The sequence below is a fragment of the Triturus cristatus genome, chromosome 8 (genome assembly GCF_964204655.1).
Source record: "Triturus cristatus chromosome 8, aTriCri1.1, whole genome shotgun sequence".
Lineage (NCBI taxonomy): Eukaryota > Metazoa > Chordata > Amphibia > Caudata > Salamandridae > Triturus > Triturus cristatus.
In genome coordinates, this window is record NC_140591.1 from 1661686311 (window position 1) to 1661710468 (window position 24158).

The window sequence follows — 24158 nt, forward strand, 5'->3', positions numbered from 1 at the left end:
GGTTGCTCACTCTCTTTTGTCCCAATTCATTTACCTGGTCTTATTATTTTGTTTTAGGAGTGGCACCTGAAGTGCTCTCATTACATCATACTGACGGCGTCAAAGGGCGGTCTGGCTCAGATTCTATCTTCACCCAACTCTGCAGGTGAGCAGTTTCTGTGCTGGCCCTTGATCATAAAGCACTGTAGGCAAGAGATGTTGAAATCACCAGGTGACGCTCTGCAGGTGAGATGTCGTGGTCTCTCTCCTATGACCAACTCTACCCGAGAGATGTCCTGGTCTCCCTGCTGTGTGAGGCTCTGCAGGTGAGATGTACTGGTCTCCCTGCTGTGTGAGGCTCTGCAGTTGGGATATCCTGGTCTCCCTTCTGTGTGAGGCTCTGTAGGCGAGATGTCCTGGTCTCCCTGCAGTGGGAGGCTCTGCAGGTGAGATGTCCTGGTCTCCCTGCTATGTGAGGCACAGCAGGTGAGATGTCCTGGTCTCTCCACTATGTGCGACTCTACCATAGAGTTGTCCTGGTCTCCCTGCTATGTGAGGCTCTGCAGGTGAGATGTCCTGGTCTCTTTGCCATTGCTGGCTCTGCAGATGAGATGTTGTGTTCTTCCTGCCAAGAGAGGCCCTTCAGCTAGATGTCCTGCTCTTCATGTCATGTACTGCTCTGCCGATGAGTTCCACGGTCTCTCTGTCATAAGAGACTCTGCAGATGAGATCTTCTGGTCTCCCTTCCATGAGTGGTGACTGAGGGTGGCAGTATGTCTTCTTCTGGGGTATAGATGTTTTCACTTCCACCGCTGATGTACGTATTGATTCTCACGTCTCCCCTGCAAATGTCCATCCAACCCCTGCTCTTTTACTTCGGTACCTTGCCTAACTTGCATGTGAGACGTGTGGGTAGCTTTTAACTTATGCGTCTGTCCTTTACTGTGTAAGGATGAATAGGTGTCCATTTGCGATATTAGTACTTGAGCCATGCTCTTGTTGTTCTTGTTCTTATGGGTGAATATTCCAAACTCCCTTTCCCTCCAAAGACATAATTTTGATAAATGCATTAAAAAACCTTCCTGTCACTTGCTCCTGCCAGGGGTACCCTGCTGGTGACAGAAGTAGATTGTGAGGTTTGTGAATCTTAGCAGCAGGTTTCCTTGCTCAGGTCTGTGCTGTGTGCCCAGGTGTGAGTATTCCAGGATGTATTAATTCTCCTATGTCACTGACTGCCCTTCTGGCGCTACCTCTAGGACAATGCTCACACTACTCACAGGTTTAAGCGCTAATGGGTCTCTTTTTGCTTTAAGGTTTCACAGTTGCTGACTTCCCTGAGATCTGCAATTCCATCCCGGCAAGAGAGTGCCCTATGGCCCAACCACACACTGGACCCCGGAGGTTTGGCCACCAGTCGGCTCTCATCGGACCAGGCATGGTCATCAGCACAGGAGGCTTCGGGGAGAAGAATGGACGCCATGAACGTCTGCGGGGCATTCATATCCTCATCAGACGTGGTCATGATTGGGTGACCGACTGCGTGCTTGCCAGCGAGGACCAATGGGGTAATTAGAACAAGATGCTAGTGCCTGCACTACGGTTTCCATTAACCACCACCTAAGTCTTTGCCTTTGCAAGGTGCTGTAAGTTACTAAGGGAAGGGCTTGCAGGTAGAAGGGCTTGGAATAACAAGGGCTTTGCTGAGTAGCTCAGGTTGTTTACAGAGGGCCTGTAAGTCATTGCTGAAATGCAGAACAACTGCTCTTTTCATTCAAGTGTAAAGAAGAAACGTGATTACCTGCTGGTTTTCAGACTTTATTGGACTGTGATGAAAAAATATGAAAAATGGAATTCCTTATTTTATATCATTTTGAGGAATTTGTAGCGCTCTAACCAGGTCCGGCAATCATCGTGCTTTAAAGATGGTAATAATTATGGAGGCCCTCTACTGTGTGTTTGTGATCAGTTTTTCCTGTTTTGCATCTTTAGATGCTCGTCTGTTCCACACCATGACGTGGCTTCCAGATTTCAAGTGTTGTCTGGTGCTGGGGGGGCGGCTGTCTCCTTTACATCCATGCTCCGAGATATTGCGTTTGGCATGGGACGAGTCAGCGGAACCCAACACTTGCCGGGTGGATGTACTAACAACCAGTCCTGAAGAAGAACCTCCACCCCGTTGGCGTCACTCTGCTACAGAGGTGGTCTTCCGTGGTGAGTCTCCCTCAGGGTAACATCTGGTCTTACTGTAGGATTCATGTGATGTAGACTTAAAACATGCGTTGAATCCTGTTCCGCCCTTTGTGAATTTGCCAGTTCCAATCAGGTACATGTCATTCATCTTGAAATACTTACTTGTTGACTTTTAATTAGAAGCTCACTCATGCTTCAGTTTCTTCTCTGAGTCTATCTCCTTTAAATGCTTACTTACCTATCTTTATTTTTTTACCATCTCATCCTTCTTTCACTTACTCTGTCTCTCCTCCAGCTTAACTCCCTAAATCTCCATACCTTTTTTCTTTAGCTTGATTTTCCTGGTTCATTGCCCTTTACCGCTTCCTATTTTGCCTGGTCACCAAAGATGTACAAGACAGACTGCCACAAAGTGTTTTTGGTTTCTTTATGTAATAACCACAACCCATTCTTCTTTTATTTAAAGATTTACTTTTACAAATCCTAGCATTTTATCAGTCACAGATATTTTGGCTTAATTTATTTTACTATCAAACCTGGAATTCAATACCAATCAATCAATCAGGGTGCTTATAAAGTGTGACTGCTCACACATGAGTGTCTCAAGGCACTGATTTGGGGTGAGGTAGGGCAGCGAGGTAGGAGAGCGATCTTCCTCCAGCAGTGGTGTGTTGCAGATACGTGGGATGGTGACCAGGGCCAGTTGGGCAGAGCAGAGATTTCTGGTGGGAGTGTAGCAGGAGAGACGGTGGTTGAGGTATGCAGGTCCAGCGGTGTGTGGGGATTTTTAGGATGCATGAAGAGCTTAAATGTCATTCTTTTGTTGATGGGTAGCCAGTGGCGGTCTCTCAGGTGGCCGGTGATGTTGCGTGGGGTGGTCATACTAAGTCTGGCTAAAAGTGTTCTGGATATTTTCCAGTTTCTTTTAGAGTTTCTGGGTGATGCCAGAGGAGAGTGCCTTGCAGTAGTCAAATCTGCTGCTGATGAGTGCATGGGTGACCAATTTAATAACATTTGTTCTACTATTCTGTTTCCCCCTAAGTCTCCTGATAAAAATGGTACCTCACATGGACACATCATAATTTTCCACTGAAAACTGACCTTTTTTATTTTTTGCAATGTGCCTAGCTTTGGATTTTGGGCTCTAGCTCAGCGGGCACCTAGGGAAACCGAGCGAACCTGTACATGTTTGAAAAGTAGACACCCAGTAATCCAGGAAGGGTTGACTTGTGTGGCTCTCACCAGGGTCTGTTACCTAGAATCCCTTGCAATCCTCAAAATGAGTCTAAAAAACACATTTTCCACACATTTCTGTGATGGAAAGCTCTGGAATCAGAGGGAACCCACAAACTTCCACCCACCCAGCATTCCCCCAAGTCTTCCAATGATAATGTTACCTCACTTGCATGGGTAGGCGTGTGCCAGCAACAGGAACCGGCCAAAAACGTAACGTGGACACATCACATTTTTCCACTGAAAACTGACCCTTTTTTGCAACCTGCCTAGCTGTGTATTTTGGGCCCTAGCTCAGGGCACCTAGAGAAACCTAGCAAACGTGTACATTTTTGAAAACTCGACACCCAGTGGAATCCAGGATGTCGTGACTTATGTGGTTCTCACCACGGTGTTACCCAAAATCCCTTGCAAACCCCAAACTTTGTACATAAAAACAATACATTTACGTGATGGGAAGTTCTGAAATCTACGGGAAGTCGCAAACTTATACTCATCCAGCATTTCCCCAAGTCTCCCAATAAAAATGGTTCCTCACTTGTGACGATAGGCCTAGTGCCTCCGACAGGAAACGGCTCAAAGGGTATTGTGGAGACATCAAAATTACCTATCACAAAATGACCTGCTTTTGCAAGGGGGTAACCAATGTTTTTGGTCCCTGGCTCAGGGCCATGTAGGGAAACCTACAAAACCCAGTTATTGCTGGAAACTAGACACTGGGGGAGTCCAGGGAGGTATGGCTGCGTGGATCCCCCAACGTTTTACTCCCATTTCTGTGTAGGAAAGTTGTGGAATCACAGCACCAGCACAAATTTCCTACCACCCAGCGTTCCCCCCCAGGTCTCCTGTTAAAAAAAATCTACCTTACGTGTGTGGGTGGGCCAAGTGCCCACAACAGGGAAGGTCCCAAAACGTATTGAGGAGGCATCCAAAGTATCGATCACAAAACGACCTGGTTTTGCAAGGGTGTCACCGGCGTTTTTGGTCCTGGCTCGGCAGCCACCTTGGCAAACCTACCAAACTCGGACATTTCTGAAAACTAGACACCTGGGGCAGTCAAAGTATGGCTTGCGTGGATCCACCATCATTTTCTTACCCAGAATCCCCTGCAAACCTCATTTAGCTAAAAAAATTATTTTCTGCCTTCCCCGGGGGTGACGGATCGGAGGCTATTGCCCCCATATGCCCCTATGGGTGGCAGAAAGATTGTCCATTTCTTTTTGAGTGTGGTGGAGGCACTTCTGCCAATGTTAATTCTGACCAGCCCCCACCCCTACTCTGGCTAAAAGCATACTTCCTGGTGCTTAGTGGGCTTACCCTAGGGATGATCCGGGCTATTGCCCCCATCCGCCCCCCCAGGGGTCTCAGAAAGACTGTGCCTATTACAATGCCCATTCAGGGCAGCCCCCAGCCCTAAATTTCCATAAACAAAATCTGAGGAGGGGGGCAGACAGACTGAATATGCCCCAAAAAGTTGGGGGGTAGCAAGGCCCTTACCCAAGGGTCTGCTCCCCCCTCCCTGATGTCTAGTGGTAGATCCCTGCTTGGTGATCGCCCTCCTGCAGCCACCCCCAAGCAGAGATCCACTAGGAAAGGGTACCATTTGAAAGGGGAGATTGTCCCCTTTCCAACAATACCTCTCCCATGTGTTTCAGTGCGCAGGGGCTGAGATAGCACCGCGAGCACCGAAGCAGTGAAACTGAAATCAGTGCTTGATCGATATTACATTGAAGAAAAAAAAGGCATCAGGAGGTTGAGGAAGCTCTTACCAATGTGGAAAACTAAAATAGGAAATCCCTCTGCTGTTCACAGCAGAGGGATTTTTGGATGATGTGCAGAGGATGCAATGGTTGTGTCCTTGGCACACCAGGGCCACAGCCGAGGACATAACCGTTACGTCCTCAGCATAGCAAGAGCATGGGTTGAAAGAAGATAGCGGTTTTGAGTGAGGGTTCCACATGATAAATTTGGGTTTGCTGTAATCACCCTCCCTAAAGAGGGGCTGGCATTGAGAGGAGAACAACACTGGGCACTTGGCAAGATGCAATTGGGCTCTGAAGGTCTATAAAAACGCCCTAAAGAAACAGCAGAAATCTTACTATTCCCCCCCCCCACCAAATGATTCTTCAATGCTTTAAGGGCCTTCTCAGTAAAAACAGGCATTTGCAATGCAACAGGTCTCGCTTTTACGAGAGTTTAATCTTCTTGTAAATGCGAGACTTTTTTCATTTCAAAGAAGTGGCCGCCATTCTCCCGGGCTACTTGGAAAGTGAAAGCGCACATGGCGTGCTGAATGTTTCAGGAAAGCATGTTACTTCTGAAGTAGGAGAAACTCTTTAAAGAAAATAGTGCTTACAGACTAAATAAGACATACAGCGTAACAACCGAAGTAAAAGGGCCAGCATTTACTAAGGACAGTGACACAAGCCAATGAAAAATATGGGCGGAAAGTGGGCGGAGCTTCAAGTTCATACTTGAATGCAGCATGACTCGCAGAGAAGCATGTGCAGCCCAGGCTCGACCTAAAAAGTGGGTCTCTTGTTTAATTCTGTTTATCCTTCCTGCTAGAGATATTCTCTTTTTTCACATGATTTGTGGTGTAGCCCAGGCTCTAGAGGCTTATAGGGGCTCCCCCTCCTTCTTTGTACATACTCTATACTTTATGGCAGAAAATAAATTCTCAAAATGGCAGACAAACAGTTGTGGGCATCAGGTCAACGTAATCAAGCGTCCAGTTGATACGTGTCCATAAAAATGTAATTCAGCACTCTATCTAATGTCCAGAGAGAAGAGAACAAGTTTTGTGAGGAGCTATTAGGTTTTCCACATAATTCCCGCTATTGTTCCTGCCAAACAGAGCTTGGTCTCGGCTACCTGAAGGACACAATTAAACTATCGCCTTTGGTGCTATGGGTGTCAACCTGGATTAAGTCTTCAACTAGCCTCACTAGAGACATAATTAAGGACTATTTGAAAATGTCTTTTTATTAGGACTTTCTATGGATCAAATACATCAGAGAGCTTTGTCAGACACTGGGAAGGCCAGAACGTTTCATTACTCCCTGGATACGCACCAATATAGATAAATCGTGGATTCCGAAAGCTTTTTTACACTATAAACAATTAAGTAAGGACTTTGCACAGAAATGTAAACCTTCTGTTAGATCTCACTACATATTAATAACTTCAAGCATATGGAGTCTTACGTAGGGTATGTATTGTAAACGAACAGACTCTATGACCATTTTACGCTTTGACCATTACAAATTATGTTTTGCAAGGGACTGGTTTAACCCACACGGTCTATCAGTCGAAGTTCCAGCCTTTTGTTACAAATGCTAATGCACTTTATTTTGCTTTTCAAATTTCAGTGACATCCAAGGAGTCAATAACTTGCCCCACTTCTTAAACTACCGTTAGCTGGTTTAAGTTTGTAAGCTGCTACCATCAGTTATGCATGCATAGTACTATTTTTTTATTGTGTGTATTTAAGCTTTATTGGCATGCAAATAAAATTGAATTATACAGTTTCAATAGATGCAGACTAGCTATAATATTGTTATCACTATTGGATAGTACATTATTTTGTTACTTTTCAATGTGTCTCTCTTAAAATTAGAGAAAACGTGAATGAGATACATCTCAGGTATGTACCTTATTTGGTGAATTTTATATTGTATTTGTGTCTTTCTTTTAAGCTGGGCACTGTCAGGTGACCCAACAGCTGTGTACATCTGAGGTCTTCTCACTGCCGCAGGGATTTCTGCAAGGCTCAGCTCTCAGCCCGACATTGTTTAATTTATATATGCGCCCTCTGTCTGACGTAATTGAGCATTATGGCATAAAATTGTGTCATACGCTGATGATACACAGCTAATCATCACCTTGCCGCAGGATGAAGGGACATCTTGAGACAGTTTCAGTTGATGTCTGCTGGAGGCAGCAGAATGGATTGACTGCAGCTGCCTTAAGCTGAATGCTGAAAATAATTTTTAGGGGAAAACAACCCTCAATCTGGTCCACTGCTTGGTGGCCAGATGCTTTGGGGCCAACCCCATTTCCTAATCCGAAAGTTAAGAACCTCAGCATCTAGTCTGACAACACACTTTCTTTTGAGAGCCAGATAGCCAGTCATGCCGGGTCTGCTTTAGCATTTTAAAAATGCTACGCAAGATCCTGGGTCTGCTCCCTGATACGGCCAGGAAGACAGTAGTCCAAGCCCTCCTGATTCCCTGACGGGACTATTGTAAAATACTGCATCTCAGGGCCACACAAGGCAGTTTACGAATGCTTCACAGAGTACAATTAGCTAAGCTAGGACACTGCTGAACATTCCCAAATACTCTTTGACGGGTTCAGCCCTTGTTTAATCTCTATTGGCTTCCAATTAGAAAAACGGTTTATTTGAAAGCATTACGCTTTTGCCAAAAGAACCTGAAAAACCCCCCGATATCTCTATAGCCTGATTAAGCCATATCATCCGAGCAGATGTCTGAGGTGTGCGCGAGCAACACTCCCGGTGATCCCCAGAGTAGAAAGAGCACGGATGGGAGGTCGCTCATTCAGTTTTCTGTCTGCTAAACTGTGGACCAGCCAATTTGAGACAGGAACACTCAGAAGTGGCCTTTTGGAAGAAACCTAAGACTGGCTTTTTAGACCATCTTAAATAGGCCAAGCAGTGTGCATTGGAGCACCAGGGTCGGATTGGTAATACGGGCACTCGGGAAATGGCCGAAGGGCTGGTATCCGAGTTCTAGCTGTGGGCTGCTTTTTTGTGCAGGCTGGGGGTTGTCTGTGTTGTTAGGATGCCGTCAGCGGCCCAGTGGCTGCCTGAGTGGTCTTCTAGAGACAGATGGGCCGTGGTATCACTCCCTTTCTCTCGCTGGGTCGGCCCATTAATGTATGCTGATTGAGCGGGGGCAGGGGGCCTGAGCAGGAGTGGTCTCACTTGCTTTCATGTGTGGCTCAGCAGTGTGAACTAATCTGTGCATTTTTTTTAAAGTTAATAAAACATGCCCCCACTCCCTTTCTTTTCATACAACTTCGCTGAAGCAGTGTTTTGTGGAAAGGCAATACGCAAATGTGGGCCACTTTTTTTAGTGTGCCCGGGCAGATTTTTTATCCCAGTCCAAACCTGTGGACTACTGTGGGCGGGAATCCTAGTGCGGGGGCAACCGAATGGAGTAACCGGCTACTTTACTAACTCGTCAACATAACAAATACAGTCCAGGCTGGTTCAAAGCAACTGTGTGGCTTATGAACTAAAGTCCGGTCCTTTATATCCAGGGCAAGACCTGCAGTCTCACATTGCTCCCACATCTGTTGTCAGGGGAAACAACGTGTTTGATCAGAAGTGGTTTACGTTGTTGACTCCGGAATGCAAAGACTTGAACCCCGATCCTGGTTTTGTCTCACAACCATTGCGTGGTTCTGTCAAAATTGTGGAATTGTGTAATGTAAAGTGTGTCTTGTAGGTAAAACTCTGCAGTATTCGGTTTAGTATAGTCTTGAATGCACGTTCCCACCATCGCCTACCCTGTCCCACCGTCTTTCGATTTCTCTAATGCTGTTTCGTTTAGATCCCACCTCTGGGGTTAGCTAAGCAAATGTGTCATAGTGCTTCAGGGCACTGTTCTATAAACTGCGATTGGCTAACCTTGTAACAGAAAGGTTCATGTTTTTACATAAAAATAAATAAAACACTTTTGAAATAAATAAAAAAAAAAAATCTTCTCCGTATAGTGCTCTGCAACTCCATGCACCTGGAAACGCTTAATATCCAATAACAAATTTGTACATTTTATACAGCGCTGTGACTGTTCATTCTCAGTGCGTTAAGACGTGTACAATCCTGGCAACAGAGCAGTTTTTCACGCAGGGTGAGTCGACGACAGCAGATAGACTTGTCACGGAGTGTTGGTCTCACGCCTTCGTCCCATGCTCAGTCTGGTTGTCCCTGCGTGCACTGATGTTAGATGTCGATGACTGTGGATAGACTTGTCACGCATGGAGTGTTGATCTCACGCCTTCGCCCTATGCTCAGTCTGGTTGTCCCTGCATGCACTGATGTTAGATGACAGATGACAGTGCTGTCTCTTTCAGGTTGGCCCGAGTTAGAGACTTCTTGTTTTTGGTGTTTCAGGGGACATCTTTCTATTCGTATATGGAGGCCGCGCTGTCGTGGATGCCGCGCTCGAGGATTGGCATTTCCTGCACTCGAAGACGCTGAGCTGGCAGAAGGTGGGTGTGTGTGTGATGAACCCCAGGAGCAGCCCCCCAAGTCTGGATCTTCATTCCCTGCTGCTAGACATTCTTGCGCCCCCCCATCAGGCTTCGCCTGTCCTCGCAGGGCCGGTGCTCACACTCACACTTGTCGTTTTGTACCATTGCTTTACGGAGCCTGTTTAATACCATTGCCCCTGCTATTAATGTGGGGAACTCAGTAACCCCTTTAAAGACCCTCAGTTATCATTGTCCAGTTACTGCTTCTTTAAAAAAGAAAGGGCGACTTAATGCCCTCAAGGCTAAATACTGCACACACAATTACAAATGTATACGCGCAATAGATACAGTTGGCAAAATAGCACACCAAGCAGTACAAACGTTGGCGCTGGGAATCTCCTCTAAAGGGGGCTCGCAGATGGCCAGGATGGAAGTCACGTAGCCTACAGAAAGGTCACTGCCTGTGCTGTGTGACCCTGTGCTTGCCTGCAGGTCCGAAGCTATGCAACTCGCCCCACCCCTACCATGCCTACTGCAATGACATGAACTCTCATCTGTCAACATAGTGAGGCCTACAGACATTGGCAATGTAGTCACAATTAATATGAAATAAAAGGATGAACCAGTATAAGGGAAACATAACTGATAATATTAAAGCAAACAAAATACAGTGAATTCACATTCACGAAAGAGGTGCTTGAAGCAACCACAAGGACACTACTTAATGTTCAACCAAATAGAAGCAACAGAACAAGAGCAAACGGGTAATTACAGGAAGAGAAAGTCTGTTTACTGCAGAAATCTCAGCATCATTATACAAACTGGGCTTCAAAGGGCTCAGTTGGTCTCAAAGGGTCAGGAATCACCACTGGTTGCTGAATGAGGCCCTTAAACAGTGGTCTAACATCTGTAATATTCACTTGTCAGTGCAGAAAAGCTCAGTAAACATAAAGGTAAAGGGGCCAGCCTTGTCATAGGATTCTGGATACCTCTGATCAGTCTGGCTGACCCTGGCATTGGATGAGGAGCAGAGCTCATAGCGAGGTCCTGGAGACCGAGGAATCCGGGGCATGAAGCACCCGTGATCTCTGGCCCATGGCAAACATTACACCAGGTTTATGTGTTACTGTGATTACATCTGTACTGCAGAGACCCTAACGGACTCCGAACTGGGCCCTAGTGCTGAGACCCTTTAACTAGAACCTTTGTTCTTTGGGTCTGTTCTATTTATTTTTCTATTTTACATTTGCTGTTGTAAATAAAAACAGACCTTTATTTGATCAAATTCACTGGATAGTGCCTTATAAATAACTACGTTTCTTGCTTTATCCAAGTTTGAAACATCGAACCTCGAGTGCTGAACGATCAGCCCCTTGCAGTGTCAAGATCCAGTGAGGACTGAGAGTCATAAGGCGAGCAGCGCGATAGTAGCAGGTACTCAAGGGCCTGGGACTCTAGCAGGTACTCAAGAGCCTGGGACTCAAGCAGGTACTCAAGGGCCTGGGACTCAAGCAGGTACTCAAGGGCCTGGGACTCTAGAGGTAAAGGACAGGTACTTAAGGGCCTGGGACTCTAGAGGTAAAGGACAGGTACTCAAGGGCCTGGGACTCTAGAGGTAAAGGACAGGTACTCAAGGGCCTGGGACTCTATAGGTAAAGGACAGGTACTCAAGGGCCTGGGACTCTAGAGGTAAAGGACAGGTACTCAAGGGCCTGGGACTCTAGTGGCCAAGGACAGGTACTCAAGGGCCTGGGACTCTAGTGGCCAAGGACAGGTACTCAAAGGCCTGGGACTCTAGAGTTAAAGGACAGGAACTCAAGGGCCTGGGACTCTAGAGGTAAAGGACAGGTACTGAAGGGCCTGGGACTCTAGTGGTAAAGGACAGGTACTCAAGGGCCTGGGACTCTAGTGGCCAAGGACAGGTACTCAAGGGCCTGGGACTCTAGAGTTAAAGGACAGGAACTCAAGGGCCTGGGACTCTAGAGGTAAAGGACAGGTACTGAAGGGCCTGGGACTCTAGTGGTAAAGGACAGGTACTCAAGGGCCTTGGACTCTAGTGGCCAAGGACAGGTACTCAAAGGCCTGGGACTCTAGAGGTAAAGGACAGGTACTCAAAGGCCTGGGACTCTAGTGGCCAAGGACAGGTACTCTAGGACCTGGGACTCTAGTGGCCAAGGTCAGGTACTCAAAGGCCTGGGACTCTAGAGGTAAAGGACAGGTACTCAACAAAGGACTGTCCCTGCTGCCACAGGACCTGCAGTAAAGTTCTGCCAGGAAACCTTGAGATGCTCTCCATTTTGTGTCCTCCTTTGCATCCCCTCCTGTATGTTAGGTGCTCTTAAATGTATACTTTTAAATTGACCAAACAGGGTTGTTCCATATCCTGTTGTTCTTTGTCAATAAGCCAGTCGTTTACAAAAAGCTGTGCGAAAGGACAGTGATGAGAAGCCCCTTTGTGTTAAAGGACAGTGATGAGTGAGACGTCTCTAATTCTTAAAGTTGGTTCAGATGGTGAAGGCCTTGGCTTCCCTGAACTGTGTTCTCATTTCATGATTTTCTCCCCTTTAGATCTCAGTGGAGGGTCCGGTTCCAGAGGGACGACATTCGCACAGCGCCTGCAGTTGGGAGGGGGGTGCGCTTATTGCTGGAGGTTTGGGCGCAAAGGGTCTGCCACTGGGGTCTGTGCTCTTCCTAAAACCAGCACCTACTGGCTTTGTGTGGCAGACAATTGAAACCCACCCCTCCATCGTCCCCAGGTAAGACCATGTGTACAACAATATCACCAGCTTAGTTGTTTATAATTCTCTTAATTAAATATTGGCCATGAAGCTATCAAGGCACCATGCTGCCAGCTGCTTACGATTGCAATATTCTGGACATTATTTACGCTGTTGAAATGCCCATCTGGTGGGAGGTAGGGATTAATCCAACCATCACACTGATTGCAATGGGTACTCTTCCCCGCCTTTTGAAAAATATAGTACCTTATGAGCACTTTCCAGCAAAACAAAATATAAACTGTGTTAGTTTGGAACAAATCCAAGCAGTTGAGTCTTTTGCAGGCCCTTTGTGCATAGACCTGTTATGAGCACTAGTTCCGCTGTTTTTGGCTACCAAGATAGTTGGGCGCTGTATTCTGGCATTGTCCCATTGCCCACGGAAGCCTCAAACACCCCTGAAAATAAACATTGGTATGTGGTCGATGTTTAGAGCTTGGTAACATAAGGTTTGCAGCATGTTACCTATTGCAGATTCTGCACAGTCCTGCCCTGTAGAGTTGAGCCCGTTTCTCACTGTTGAACGCTCAACATTTTCTTTGTGGTTTTCCGAAGCCTACATTCCCAGTAAATTGTGGGCTTCCATGGATGTAGAGAAGAGCCATCCAAGTCATGCCTTTGGCCAAAACAGTTTATAGAACATCTGCTGGAACGTTTCTAGACCCAAACCTAAGGTCCAAAGTGTACATGGCATGTGTGTCTGCAACAGAACAGTCTGCAATCGGGGTTACATTGTGCCTCCTCTTTGTGCCATAAGCTTCGGCCCTGGTGCTATCGGAACCCAGTTCCTGCAGCAGTAACAAGCCCTGATGCATCGTTTTTGCCTCCTTCTCCTTCCAGGTACTCTCATACGTCCCATGTGTACAATGGAAAGCTTCTGCTGGTGGGGGGCGTTTGGATTCATTCTCCATCGGTCCCAGGAGTGACTGTGATCGACTTGAGCTCTGGTCAGGCCTCTGAGTTTCAAATCTGCACAGTGAGTACAAAGCCTCACTCCTCACCCATGCACGTTTACTATTCTGTGTACCTTTGCCAGTGAATTTCTGCATGATCTACTCAAACTGAAGCCGATGAGGAACCTTGCATTGTATGTTCTAAGGTACTAGAGTGCCACCTGCTTGTGTCTGTTCAGACCCCCTCAGCAGCACATTAAGTATCGTGATAAGCAGGTACCAAGCCTTTTCTCGCTGCTTGGATGTGCTTTTGACCTAAGCCTTACGAGGAAAGCTCAGATATTGTAAATTGAATATTCGGTTGGCAAATGTTGGCCAACTCCATGGGTCTGACAGCTGCCAGATAGTGAGCATTTGAAAGCTGCCAGATAGTGAGCATTTGAAAGCTGCCAGAGAGTGAGCATTTGAAAGCTGCCAGATAGTGAGCATTTGAAAGCTGCCAGAGAGTGAGCATTTGAAAGCTGCTAGATAGTGAACATTTGAAAGCTGCCAGAGTGAGCATTTGAAAGCTGCCAGATAGTGAGCATTTGAAAGCTGCCAGAGAGTGAGCATTTGAAAGCTGCCAGAGAGTGAGCATTTGAAAGCTGCCAGAGAGTGAGCATTTGAAAGCTGCCAGAGAGTGAGCATTTGAAAGCTGCCAGAGAGTGAACATTTGAAAGCTGCCAGAGAGTGAGCATTTGAAAGCTGCCAGAGAGTGAGCATTTGAAAGCTGCCAGATAGTGAGCATTTGAAAGCTGCCAGAGAGTGAGCATTTGAAAGCTGCCAGAGAGTGAGCATTTGAAAGCTGCCAGAGAGTGAGCATTTGAAAGCTGCCAGAGTGAGCATTTGAAAGCTGCCAGAGAGTGAGCATTTAAAAGCTGCCAGATAGTGAGCATTTGAAAGCTCCCTACCCTGCTCTCCGGGGAGTATCGAGCTGGCAGATGCAGTGTGAGGACTGACCAGTCTGCCGGCTCAGCCACTCTTCACCCCCTCTGCTGAGGCTGCCAGCATAGAATGATAGTGAATTTGCCTGATGTGGTCAGCAACAATGGTGAGACCACTTTGTGGTGGACTGGTCCATCTCAGAAGTAGCAGCCTCCACATACACACTCCCTGACCCCCCTCTCTGAAACCCTTGTGCCTGGCAGTGGGGGGATTTTAAACGCATCCTCTTTGTGTTTAGTGTAGGTTTCTCATGCCTGAGAGGAGCTCACCGTCCCCCTTCTCTGGTGTGCAGACCATTTCTCTTGACATTGAGCCTCCAAATGGAGGCCAATACCCAATACACCTGAGTCAGCCCAATCTGCTCTTTGTGGACTGGGCAGGGAACTCATGAGAACTGGCCATCTAGAGAATGCCACCCCAGAAGAGGCTTTAGACCTTTAATTCTAGCAGTCCCTCTTGTTATTCTGACAGGCCACTTTGACAAAAGCATTATAAGCACTAACCCCCTCAGTCAGTACTTGCTTCATCTACGTCAGCCAAACAGCGAGAAAACTCCATTTAAAGAAGAAAGACAATGGACCAGGAATGGACCCTCTGTTGGCCATTCTCTCATCAGGCTGTCCCTCTGTCTGTAACAGACAAGAGGACGTTCATCCTGTCTACAAGGTGCTGCTCTGTGCCTGCGCGGAGGAGAATCCTGAGTGGTGGGTAGACCTGCACAAGGCGCATCTGGCTCAGTGTTAACTGGAAACTTGTTTGGTTTGAGCGAGCTGTGAAGAGGTTTTGGGCTTGTAAGTTCTGCCAAGGAGGAGATTGTACCTTCTGGTTTTCTTTGCCTGTTATTGTAAATGTAATTTGTACATACTCGTTACTAAAGGTCCTTTGCCTTCTCTAAAGTAAAACAGTGACTAAACATTGAAGTTATTTATTGGTGTTCAATTTAATACATTATTTGAGTTTATTAAAACCAATAAACCCATAGTATGAAAATTTAGTTTTACTTACTGACCAACCTCTTTTTCAATTTAGCTTCTTTACGAAAACACCTCTAGCTTTAGAGGCGCGTCAATGGTCCGGGACACTGTATGCATCACCAGTTAGAATGTTTGCAATTGATGGAAAAACACAGCATGTGGTCCCCTCATCAAGGCGTTACAACTCACTCACCTGTGCCAGATCCTCTCCTTGAGCATTGCACATGCCGCATTGATGGTTTCTCCAATGAGAACCCCTCCCCTTGCAAACTGGGTCTACAATGGCAGCAGATTCAGTTTTCCTGGTCCTCATCCCATTGGGAGCGTCCAATAAACTGGCAACGAGACATGATCAGTAAAACTCAAACAAATGGGTAGACTTTCCAGATAGCGGCATCTCATTCGCCTACCCACATATATTGATTCTTTTTCAAGCTAAATTTGAATAATCCTTGTTAGATTCCACATGTCAAGGGTCTGTGCCCAGCCCACATGTGCTGAACGTCATGAGTTTTAGTATGGTCATTTCCAAGCAGAGAGAGCAGGTTATCCTAGCTAGCTTTCTAGTTCAAACAAAAAACTGCATCTAAGATGTCAAAAACAGTGTTAAATACCTGACGATAGCTCCCACAAGCATACATTTTCTTAACCCCAGTTATTTCTGTGAGTGCAAACCTTCCTCGGAATCCTGCCTGGTTCTGTCACACTGAATGTAGGCTTTGACTATTTGGCCTCACGACCCTAAGCCAGTCAAGTGCCTAAAAGGAATGTCTTGGCTGTCTAGTTTAACGTGCACCAGTATCGTGGCCCAGGGACACCATATGTAAACCACGTTACCCACACAGTATACGGCCTAGTAACCTCTGACTGCCCCTGGTCGCACTTACTCAATGTTGGAGCTCAGCTGATCCACACCTTCTCCACCTTCTCAAGGTGATCATCGTGGCATGGGCCAGCGCTGGCAGAGATCTGGCATTGCCACCTGACAGCTCTTGTGCTACAAATTCATTCAGCAGTTGGTCGTGATCTAGATGTGTTTAGCTAGTTCCTGGTCTAGGCAGCCATAGAAAAGGAAATATAGCAACAATCACAATAAAAGGTCTTGCAGTGGTGCCTCAGGGACCAGTGTGGTGTTCTGTCGTAGACCGAGCCTGCCCAATCTGCTCATATTTACGCAGGATGTACACTGCACAGTACAGGTCCCAAATCCTGTGCAGTGCTGTCTTATTCCAGCCAGCGCCACTTTCGGGGGGAATCTCCTTGTTCCAGTAAAAGATAATTTTCTGCCATGTGGGGTCATGAGCAGCTGAGTCAGAAGTGGGATAGTCGGCAGACGCTGACCTGCAGTACTTATGTTTAATCTACCTTTTGACTTCTGGTGTTCTTGCTTTGCAGACATCGCTGGGTTGGCCGTTGATGCTCCACAATCACAGCAGCATCCTCCTTCCTGATGAGAAGTCTTTGCTGGTTTTGGGTGGTGGAGGCAACTGCTTCTCCTTCGGAACTCACCTGAACCATCAGCCTGTTTTATTGGACTTGGTGGAGATTCTGTGAACATCACTGCAGGAAGTGAAATGGACTCTTGTTCGTAGACATGCTTGCGTCCTCAAAAGAACCTTCATTGTGCTACTTGTGACCGGCCATTGTGTGGCTCAAAACAGAGAAGCCTAGTACTCCTACAAGCTCTGCAGATGGAGTGATTAACGTGTCGTGAAAGATGTTCTGGACAATCAGGGCTTCGCAGATGTGCAGCTTTGGAATGTTAAAATGGACTGTTATAGTTTGGAAAACAGTAGAGAGAATATATTTTCAAATGCAGCTAGTTGACAAGCAATATCTTAAATAAACGTAATAAGACAAATCTGAGCTCCCTTAGTTTGAAACATTCCTCAAGTCCCCTTTTGTTGTCAGACTCTTGGGAGTGGGTCCTCAATCTACCAGACCCTTTTCCATTGGGCGTCTGCCCAGCCTTGATTTCCTTCCTGGATGCCCTGTGAGAAGAGAGTCCTCTGAAGAGAGGAAATGCAGACTGATCCGGTTTGAGCAAGCCAAGCTTCAGCTCGGGAGGGAACAGCTAGCATTAGACAGGGAGTCCCTGGAGCTTCAGAAAGCTTCCAAGAAGTGGGGTTTAGAGACCCCTGGTGGCAGTAATAATACCCCTAGAGTTAGAGAGAAAACTCCTGACCATAGGAACCTGCATAAGATTGTGCCCCCCTATCAGACAGGGGATGACATCCATAAGTGGATCACTGCACTTGAGAGGGACTGTAAAGTTCAGAGGGTCCCAGTAGATCAGTGGGCAGCAATCCTATGGCTCTCCTTTGCTGACAAAGGAAGAGACAAGCTCCTCTCTGTTAGAGAAGAGGATGCTGATGATTATTATATCTTGAGGAGTGCTTTAATAGATGGGTTTGGTCTAACCACTGATCAATACAGGTTAAAGTTCAGAGATACCCAGAAAGCACAGAATCAAGATTGGGTAGACTGTGTAGATTGTGCTACCAAGGCTCTGGAGGGTTGGTTAAATGGCAGTAAAGTAAATGATTTTCGAGGATTATACAATCTCATCATGAGGTAGCAGATCCTTAATAACTGTCAGAATCAGCTATTGCATCAGCACCTGGTGGACTCAGATCTGACCTCTCCCCAAGAATTGGGAAAGAAGGCAGACAAATGGGTCAGAACCAGGATCAAGCAAAAGCTCCAGCCCTTGGGGGGTGCAACTAAAAAGGAAGATACCAAAAACTCTGAGAATGGTGGGGAAAAGACCAGCAGTCTTCAACAGGCCCCCAAAAAGCAGCATCTGAAAATTCCCAATCTAACAAAGCTAAACAGCCAAGGAAGCCATGGTGTAAAAACTGTAAACGGAAAACCCATTAGACTTCCGACTGTAACAAGGCCAAAGACTCCACAACTACCACTCCACCTGCCCCTAAGGCATCTGTTCCCCCTAGTCCAGCTATAGGTGGTGGTACACAGAATAAGGGTTTAGTAGGGTTGACCCTGGGATCTGGAGAGGACTCTGGCCTAGTCAGAACACCTACTCAGGCTGTGCTGGTTTGTGATGGGGACCTGTCCGTATTTGTGAGTCCCAGTGGTCTGGGCAAATACAAACAACAGCCTAGGATAAATGGAAGGGAGTCTCTAGCATACAGGGACACAGGGGCTAGTGTCACCATGGTGACTAAGGACCTTGTGGACCCTAGCCAAATCATACTTGCGGAAACTTACCAAGTGACCAATGCGAGCAATGTCAGTACTAACCATGCTCTGGCAGTTGTGAACTTCTCTTGGGGAGGGGTAACTGGCCTAAAGAAGGTTGTGGTAAGTGCAGACCTACCAGTAGAATGTTTGCTACAAAATGATTTGGAGACCTCAGCATGGGCTGACGTGGAGCTAACTACCCATGCAGCAATGCTGGGTATCCCTGCAGAAGTGTTTGCCCTGACAAGGTCAAAAGCTAAGCTGACAGAAACTGAACAGGCCTTGGATCCTGGAAAAATGGACCAAGGACCTCCCAAGAGGAGGAGTAGCAGGGGAAAGGCAGTGTCTCCCCCCCCCCCCCCCCCCCCCAGGGTCAGTCTGAAGAGACTCTTGTAGCAGAAGAGGATCTGACCCCTGAAGAAGGAACTGTCTCAGAGGAACTTGAGCCTGATCAGGTTTAGTTCTTGGGGACAGGGCGACCTTCTAGGGCAGACGAGCCTGGAGCAGCAAAGCTGCCCCACTCTTGAACCCCTTAGACAGCAGGCTGCTGCTGAGGCTGCTGGGAATGCTGGTGGAACCCATAAGGTATATTGGGATAATGGGCTCCTTTACTCTGAGGGTCGAGACCCCAAGCCTGGTGCAGCCAGGAGGTTGGTCATACCTCAGAAGTTTAGGGGTTTCCTGCTCACACTAGCCCATGATATTCCCTTAGCAGGACACCTAGGCTAAAATAAGACTTGGGACAGAATTGTCCCTCACTTTCATTGGCCTCAAATGAGTGGGGACTGCAAGAGTTTTTGTAGCTCTTGTATTACTTGCCAGGCCAGTGGCAAGGCAGGTAAGTCCACAAAGGCCCCCCTGATACCATTACCTGTGGTGGGGGTTCCCTTTGAACGGGTAGGGATTTACATTGTTGGTCCCCTTGACCCACCAACAGCATCTGGGCACAGGTTTATACTGGTGGTAGTGGATCATGCCACCAGGTACCCAGAAGCTATTCCCCTTAGAACCATCACAGCACCTGCGGTGGCAAGAGCCCTCCTGGGAATCTTTTCCAGGGTAGGTTTCCCTAAGGAGGTATTGTCTGACAGAGGTACAAACTTTGAGTAGTTACCTCAAGGCAATGTGGAAGGAGTGTGGTGTTAACTACAGGTTCACCACCCCTTATCATCCTCAATGCAATGGGCTTGTTGAAAGATTTAACAAGACCCTCAAGGGTATGATCAAAGGACTCCCAGAAAAGCTCAGGCGAAAATGGGATGTTCTTCTTCCCTGCCTTCTCTTTGCATACAGGGAGGTGCCACAGAAGGGGGTTGGTTACAGCCCTTTTGAACTTTTGTTTGGCCACCCTGTCAGAGGGCCACTCTGTCTAGTGAAGGAGGGATGGGAGTTACCTCTCAAACCCCCTAAACAGGATATTGTGGACTATGTCCTTGGTCTCCGCTCCCGGATGGCCGAGTACATGAAGAAGGCAACAAAAAACCTTGAGGCAAGCCAGGAATTACAAAAAGCCTGGCATGACCAAAAGGCTGTACTGGTGTTGTACCAGCCAGGACAGAAGGTATGGGTGTTGGAGCCAGTGGCCCCAGCAGCCCTTCAAGACAAATGGAGTGGACCCCATACCAGATTGGAACAGAAGGGGGAGGTCACCTACTTGGTGGACCTTGGCACTCCCAGAAGTCCCCACAGGGTACTTCACGTAAACAGACTGAAACCATATGTGGACAGGGCTGACATGGGCTTGCTCATGGCAACTGATGAGGGACAGGAGGAGGAGAGTGACCCTCTCCCAGACCTGCTCTATCACAACCCTGATGATGGGTCAGTAGATGGTGTAGCCTTGGCAGGCAGCCTTACTGCCCAGCAACAGTCTGAGTGCAGACAAGTTCTCCAGTGATTCAGACATATGTTTTCACTGACTCCAAGTCAGTCCACCTGGTGCACTCATGAAGTGTACACTGGGGACAGTCTGCCTGTGAAGAATAAGATCTGCAGGCAACCTGACCATGTCAGGGACTGCATAAGAACAGAAGTCCAAAAGATGTTGGAATTGGGAGTTATTGAGCCCTCAGATAGCCCTTGGACTAGCCCAGTAGTCCTGGTACCCAAACCTCACACCCAGGATGGCAAGAAAGAGATGAGGTTCTGTGTAGACTACAGAGGACTCAATGCAGTCACTAGGACTGATGCACATCCCATTCCCAGAGCAGATGAGCTCATAGATAAGTTGGCCTCAGCCAAATATCTGAGCACATTTGATCTGACAGCTGGCTACTGGCAGATAAGATTAGCTGAATCTGCAAAAGCCAAAACAGCATTTTCAACCCCTGGTGGGCACTATCAATTTATTGTAATGCCCTTTGGTCTGAAAAATGTACCTGCCACTTTTCAAAGGTTGGTGAACCAAGTCTTCACAGGCCTGGATGACTTTAGTGCAGCATATCTAGATGATATTGCTGTCTTCAGCTCCACCTGGGAGGATCACCTGATCCACCTGAGGAAAGTTTTGGAAGCCCTGCAAAAAGCAGGACTCACTATCAAGGCTACCAAGTGCCAGATAGGGCAGAGTCAGGTTGTGTACCTGGGCCACCTTGTAGGGGGAGGCCAGGTTCAACCACTACAGAGCAAAATCCAGACCATCATGGACTGGGTTGCTCCAACCACCCAGACTCAGGTCCGAGCTTTCTTAGGCCTGACTGATTACTACAGAAGATTTGTAAAGGGATATGGATCCATTGTGACCCCTTTAAATGACTTAACCTCTAAGAGGATGCCCAAAAAGGTTCAGTGGACTGTCAGCTGTCAGAAAGCTTTTGATGACCTAAAACAGGCCATGTGCTCTGTTCCAGTGCTCCAAAGCCCCAACTACGCCAAAGACTTCATAGTTCAAACTGATGCATCTGAGGTGGGGGTAGGTGCTGTATTATCACAACTGCAATGAAGAGGGCCAGGATCAACCAGTAGCTTTTATTAGCAGAAGGTTGGCCCCCAGAGAGAAACGATGGTCAGCTATAGAAAGGGAGGCCTTTGCTGTGGTCTGGGCCTTGAAGAAGCTGAGGCCATACTTGTTTGGCACTCACTTCATTGTTCACACCGACCATAAGCCCCTCCTATGGCTAAAACAGATGAAGGGTGAAAACCCCAAACTACTCAGGTGGTCCATTTCCCTACAGGGGATGGACTATACAGTGGAACATAGACCTGGGAGCAACCATGCCAATGCAGATGGCCTCTCCAGATATTTCCACTTAGAACATGAAGACTCAACTGGTCAAGGTTAGTTTAATGTCCCTGCGTTTGGGGAGGGGTTATGTAGGAGAGTGGCATTCACTGCATAGTTTCCCCCAACTTTTTGCTGATGTTCTGACTGTTTTTAGACTCTAGCCAGGCTGTGGCCCTGCTATCCAGGACCCCAGCCTATCTGCTTCCTCTCTAAAATGATGTGAGTACACTAGGTACATACCAATTGGATACTGAGGTCACCCTGTGAGCCCTTGTAGATGGTACCCTAGGTACCCAGGGCATGGGTCCCTCAGAGGCCTACCAGGGGCTGCAGCACTTATTGTGCCACCCTTGGGACAGCCATACAAACTGACACCACCAGCCCACTACTGTAGTCTGGGTAAGGTGGTGCTTGCACCCCTTATAGGGATATAGGTATCCTGTATCCCACTTAAGTACAACACATATATCCTCGTAGGTCACCCCTAAGACAGGCCTTGCTAATCCTACAAGGCAGGGTGCTGAGATATGTGTGAGGGGGAACCCCTACCTGAGTAGGGCCCCTCTGAAACTTTCGTTAAAACTATTGCGAGGTTGTTTGTAGTGCCGCCATACCATATACTCTTAACCGCATTATAAGTAATCACGATAGCATGATAACTTGAGAGTGGCTGCACAGAACCATGTCATATTTGGTGTCAAACATCGTGGAATCATTCCCCCAATCCAGCCATGGGAGTGAGGGCATGATTCCCCCCTGCTAGAGGGGTGATAAGGTAAAAGCGGCAGATTTTAGACACCAATTTAAAAGAGCACACGTAGTACAAAATAGATGCTACCTGCTAACCCACAAGATTCTGGTTGCCTGTTGCTGGGCAGAACTCCAGCCACGGCAGCTGGACAATAGGGATCTTGTTGCAGGGAGGTGTCCCCACCTCCCCAGACAGACTATGTGGATTGGAACTGGGTGGGTGCATCTTAGGATGTCTTTCAAACGTGCACGTAGGCTTCTCCAGTGCCTACTTCTGCATACACCGACTCACACCGGTTCAGGGGCATCCTGTCCCCTGCCCCGGCGGGAAACACACAAAGGGGAGAGGGTGTAGCCACCCTTTCCCACCTGAACTCCCATTGGTGGGCTCTGATTCAGACACTCCCCTAATCCCTGGATAAAGGTGGGTGCAGGGTCCCCAGAGCCTCAGATTAATCTTGGACGAGAACTTTGCTTCAAAGACTTGAACCTTCGACGAGCTGCCGCTCAGCTGAATGAAGAAATCTCCCTTGGGGTAAAGGAGTTACCCCCCTGCTTGGCAGGCACCTGAAACACTGCAAGTGACACAGTTGGAACTCTGCTGCTCCTACGGACAACGAAGACTTCTGCCTACCCTGAGGTGGGTTCCCAAGCATCCCAGAGGCCAGTGAGTGTGCACAGCAAATCTGAGCACCGTGCCGAGATACCCAATTCCCCAGGACACCGGCCACCTCTTGCACAGCACACAAACCCGACGAGTGGGGAAGTTGTGCTTTGGGCCATCATTGAGCCAACCTCTCAGCATCACCTGTGCCAAAGGACGACGCTCCAGCCCGCTCCGGCGACCCGTGGGCTCATCTTTACGCACTCCAAATTGTTGCCCCCCACGGGTTGCAGTTGCCAAGGCTTAGTGGATCCAATCCGGACACTAACACCGCAGCGGCCTTCATCCTTCGTGGGACAGTCGCCCTCCAGCAGCTAGCCTTTCTTGAAGCCTCCTGGACCCCGTGGCTGCTGATCCAAGCTACCCGTCTTCGACCAGAAAACACCCGACATTGAAGGGCTCTTTCTCCTAAGGCCCCTGGTCACTGGCTAGTGACCCAGACTCTGTCCCCTCTGCTTTCAGGTCCTTTCCTTCAAGATCTACATCTTCAATCTGCACGACATCGACAACGCTTCACGCCAGCAGCAGTTCTTCACGTTTTTCCATTGAAAACGAGACATCGACCCGACACCAAAAACGACCTATGCACCCGGCTTCCCTGGGGCTGGTAACAGTGGTACCTCAGTACTATAGTGGGTGTGGGCCCTCCAAGAGCTTAACTCTAAACTCCTGAACTTGAACTCCTGCTAGAAGTGTCCAGATTCTTGTAATTTTCAACCGAGACATTTCCCATAGGGTTTAATAGGGATCCCGACAGTAGCTTAAACACTGCACACGCTTCCCGTGGGTCCCCTTTCTCACTACCTTGGGTGGTTTCGTAAGGGGCCAGCGATCCTAAGTGCCCTAGGCACTGTCTGCAGAACTGTCGTGGTTCTTGTACCACTTTTTTAATATATAGTTTGGTCCCCCCCTGGGGCCCTGTGATTCCAGTGCTATTTATTGTTATTATAAATGCTTTATTGAATTGTATCTTTACCTCCAGCCTCACAAGAGACTAGTGGGATTTGTTCTTAGAATAAATACATATATTTTGAATATATACCTGTGTGGACTACTTTCATTTGG

At 47.6% G+C, this 24158-nt stretch overlaps 1 protein-coding gene across 1 annotated transcript in view; it reads left to right on the top strand.

The window, feature by feature from the left end:
• Positions 1–17118, top strand: part of LCMT2 (leucine carboxyl methyltransferase 2) — a 115577-nt gene extending 98459 nt beyond the window's left edge. Inside the window, exons 8-14 of the mRNA XM_085623589.1 lie at positions 58–145; positions 1293–1544; positions 1969–2190; positions 9545–9642; positions 12193–12380; positions 13242–13377; positions 16648–17118. Coding sequence (XP_085479715.1) covers positions 58–145; positions 1293–1544; positions 1969–2190; positions 9545–9642; positions 12193–12380; positions 13242–13377; positions 16648–16806 — 1143 coding nt within the window. The 3' untranslated portion in view covers positions 16807–17118. The remainder of the gene's footprint in view (positions 1–57; positions 146–1292; positions 1545–1968; positions 2191–9544; positions 9643–12192; positions 12381–13241; positions 13378–16647) is intronic.
• Positions 17119–24158: the final 7040 nt, after the last annotated feature.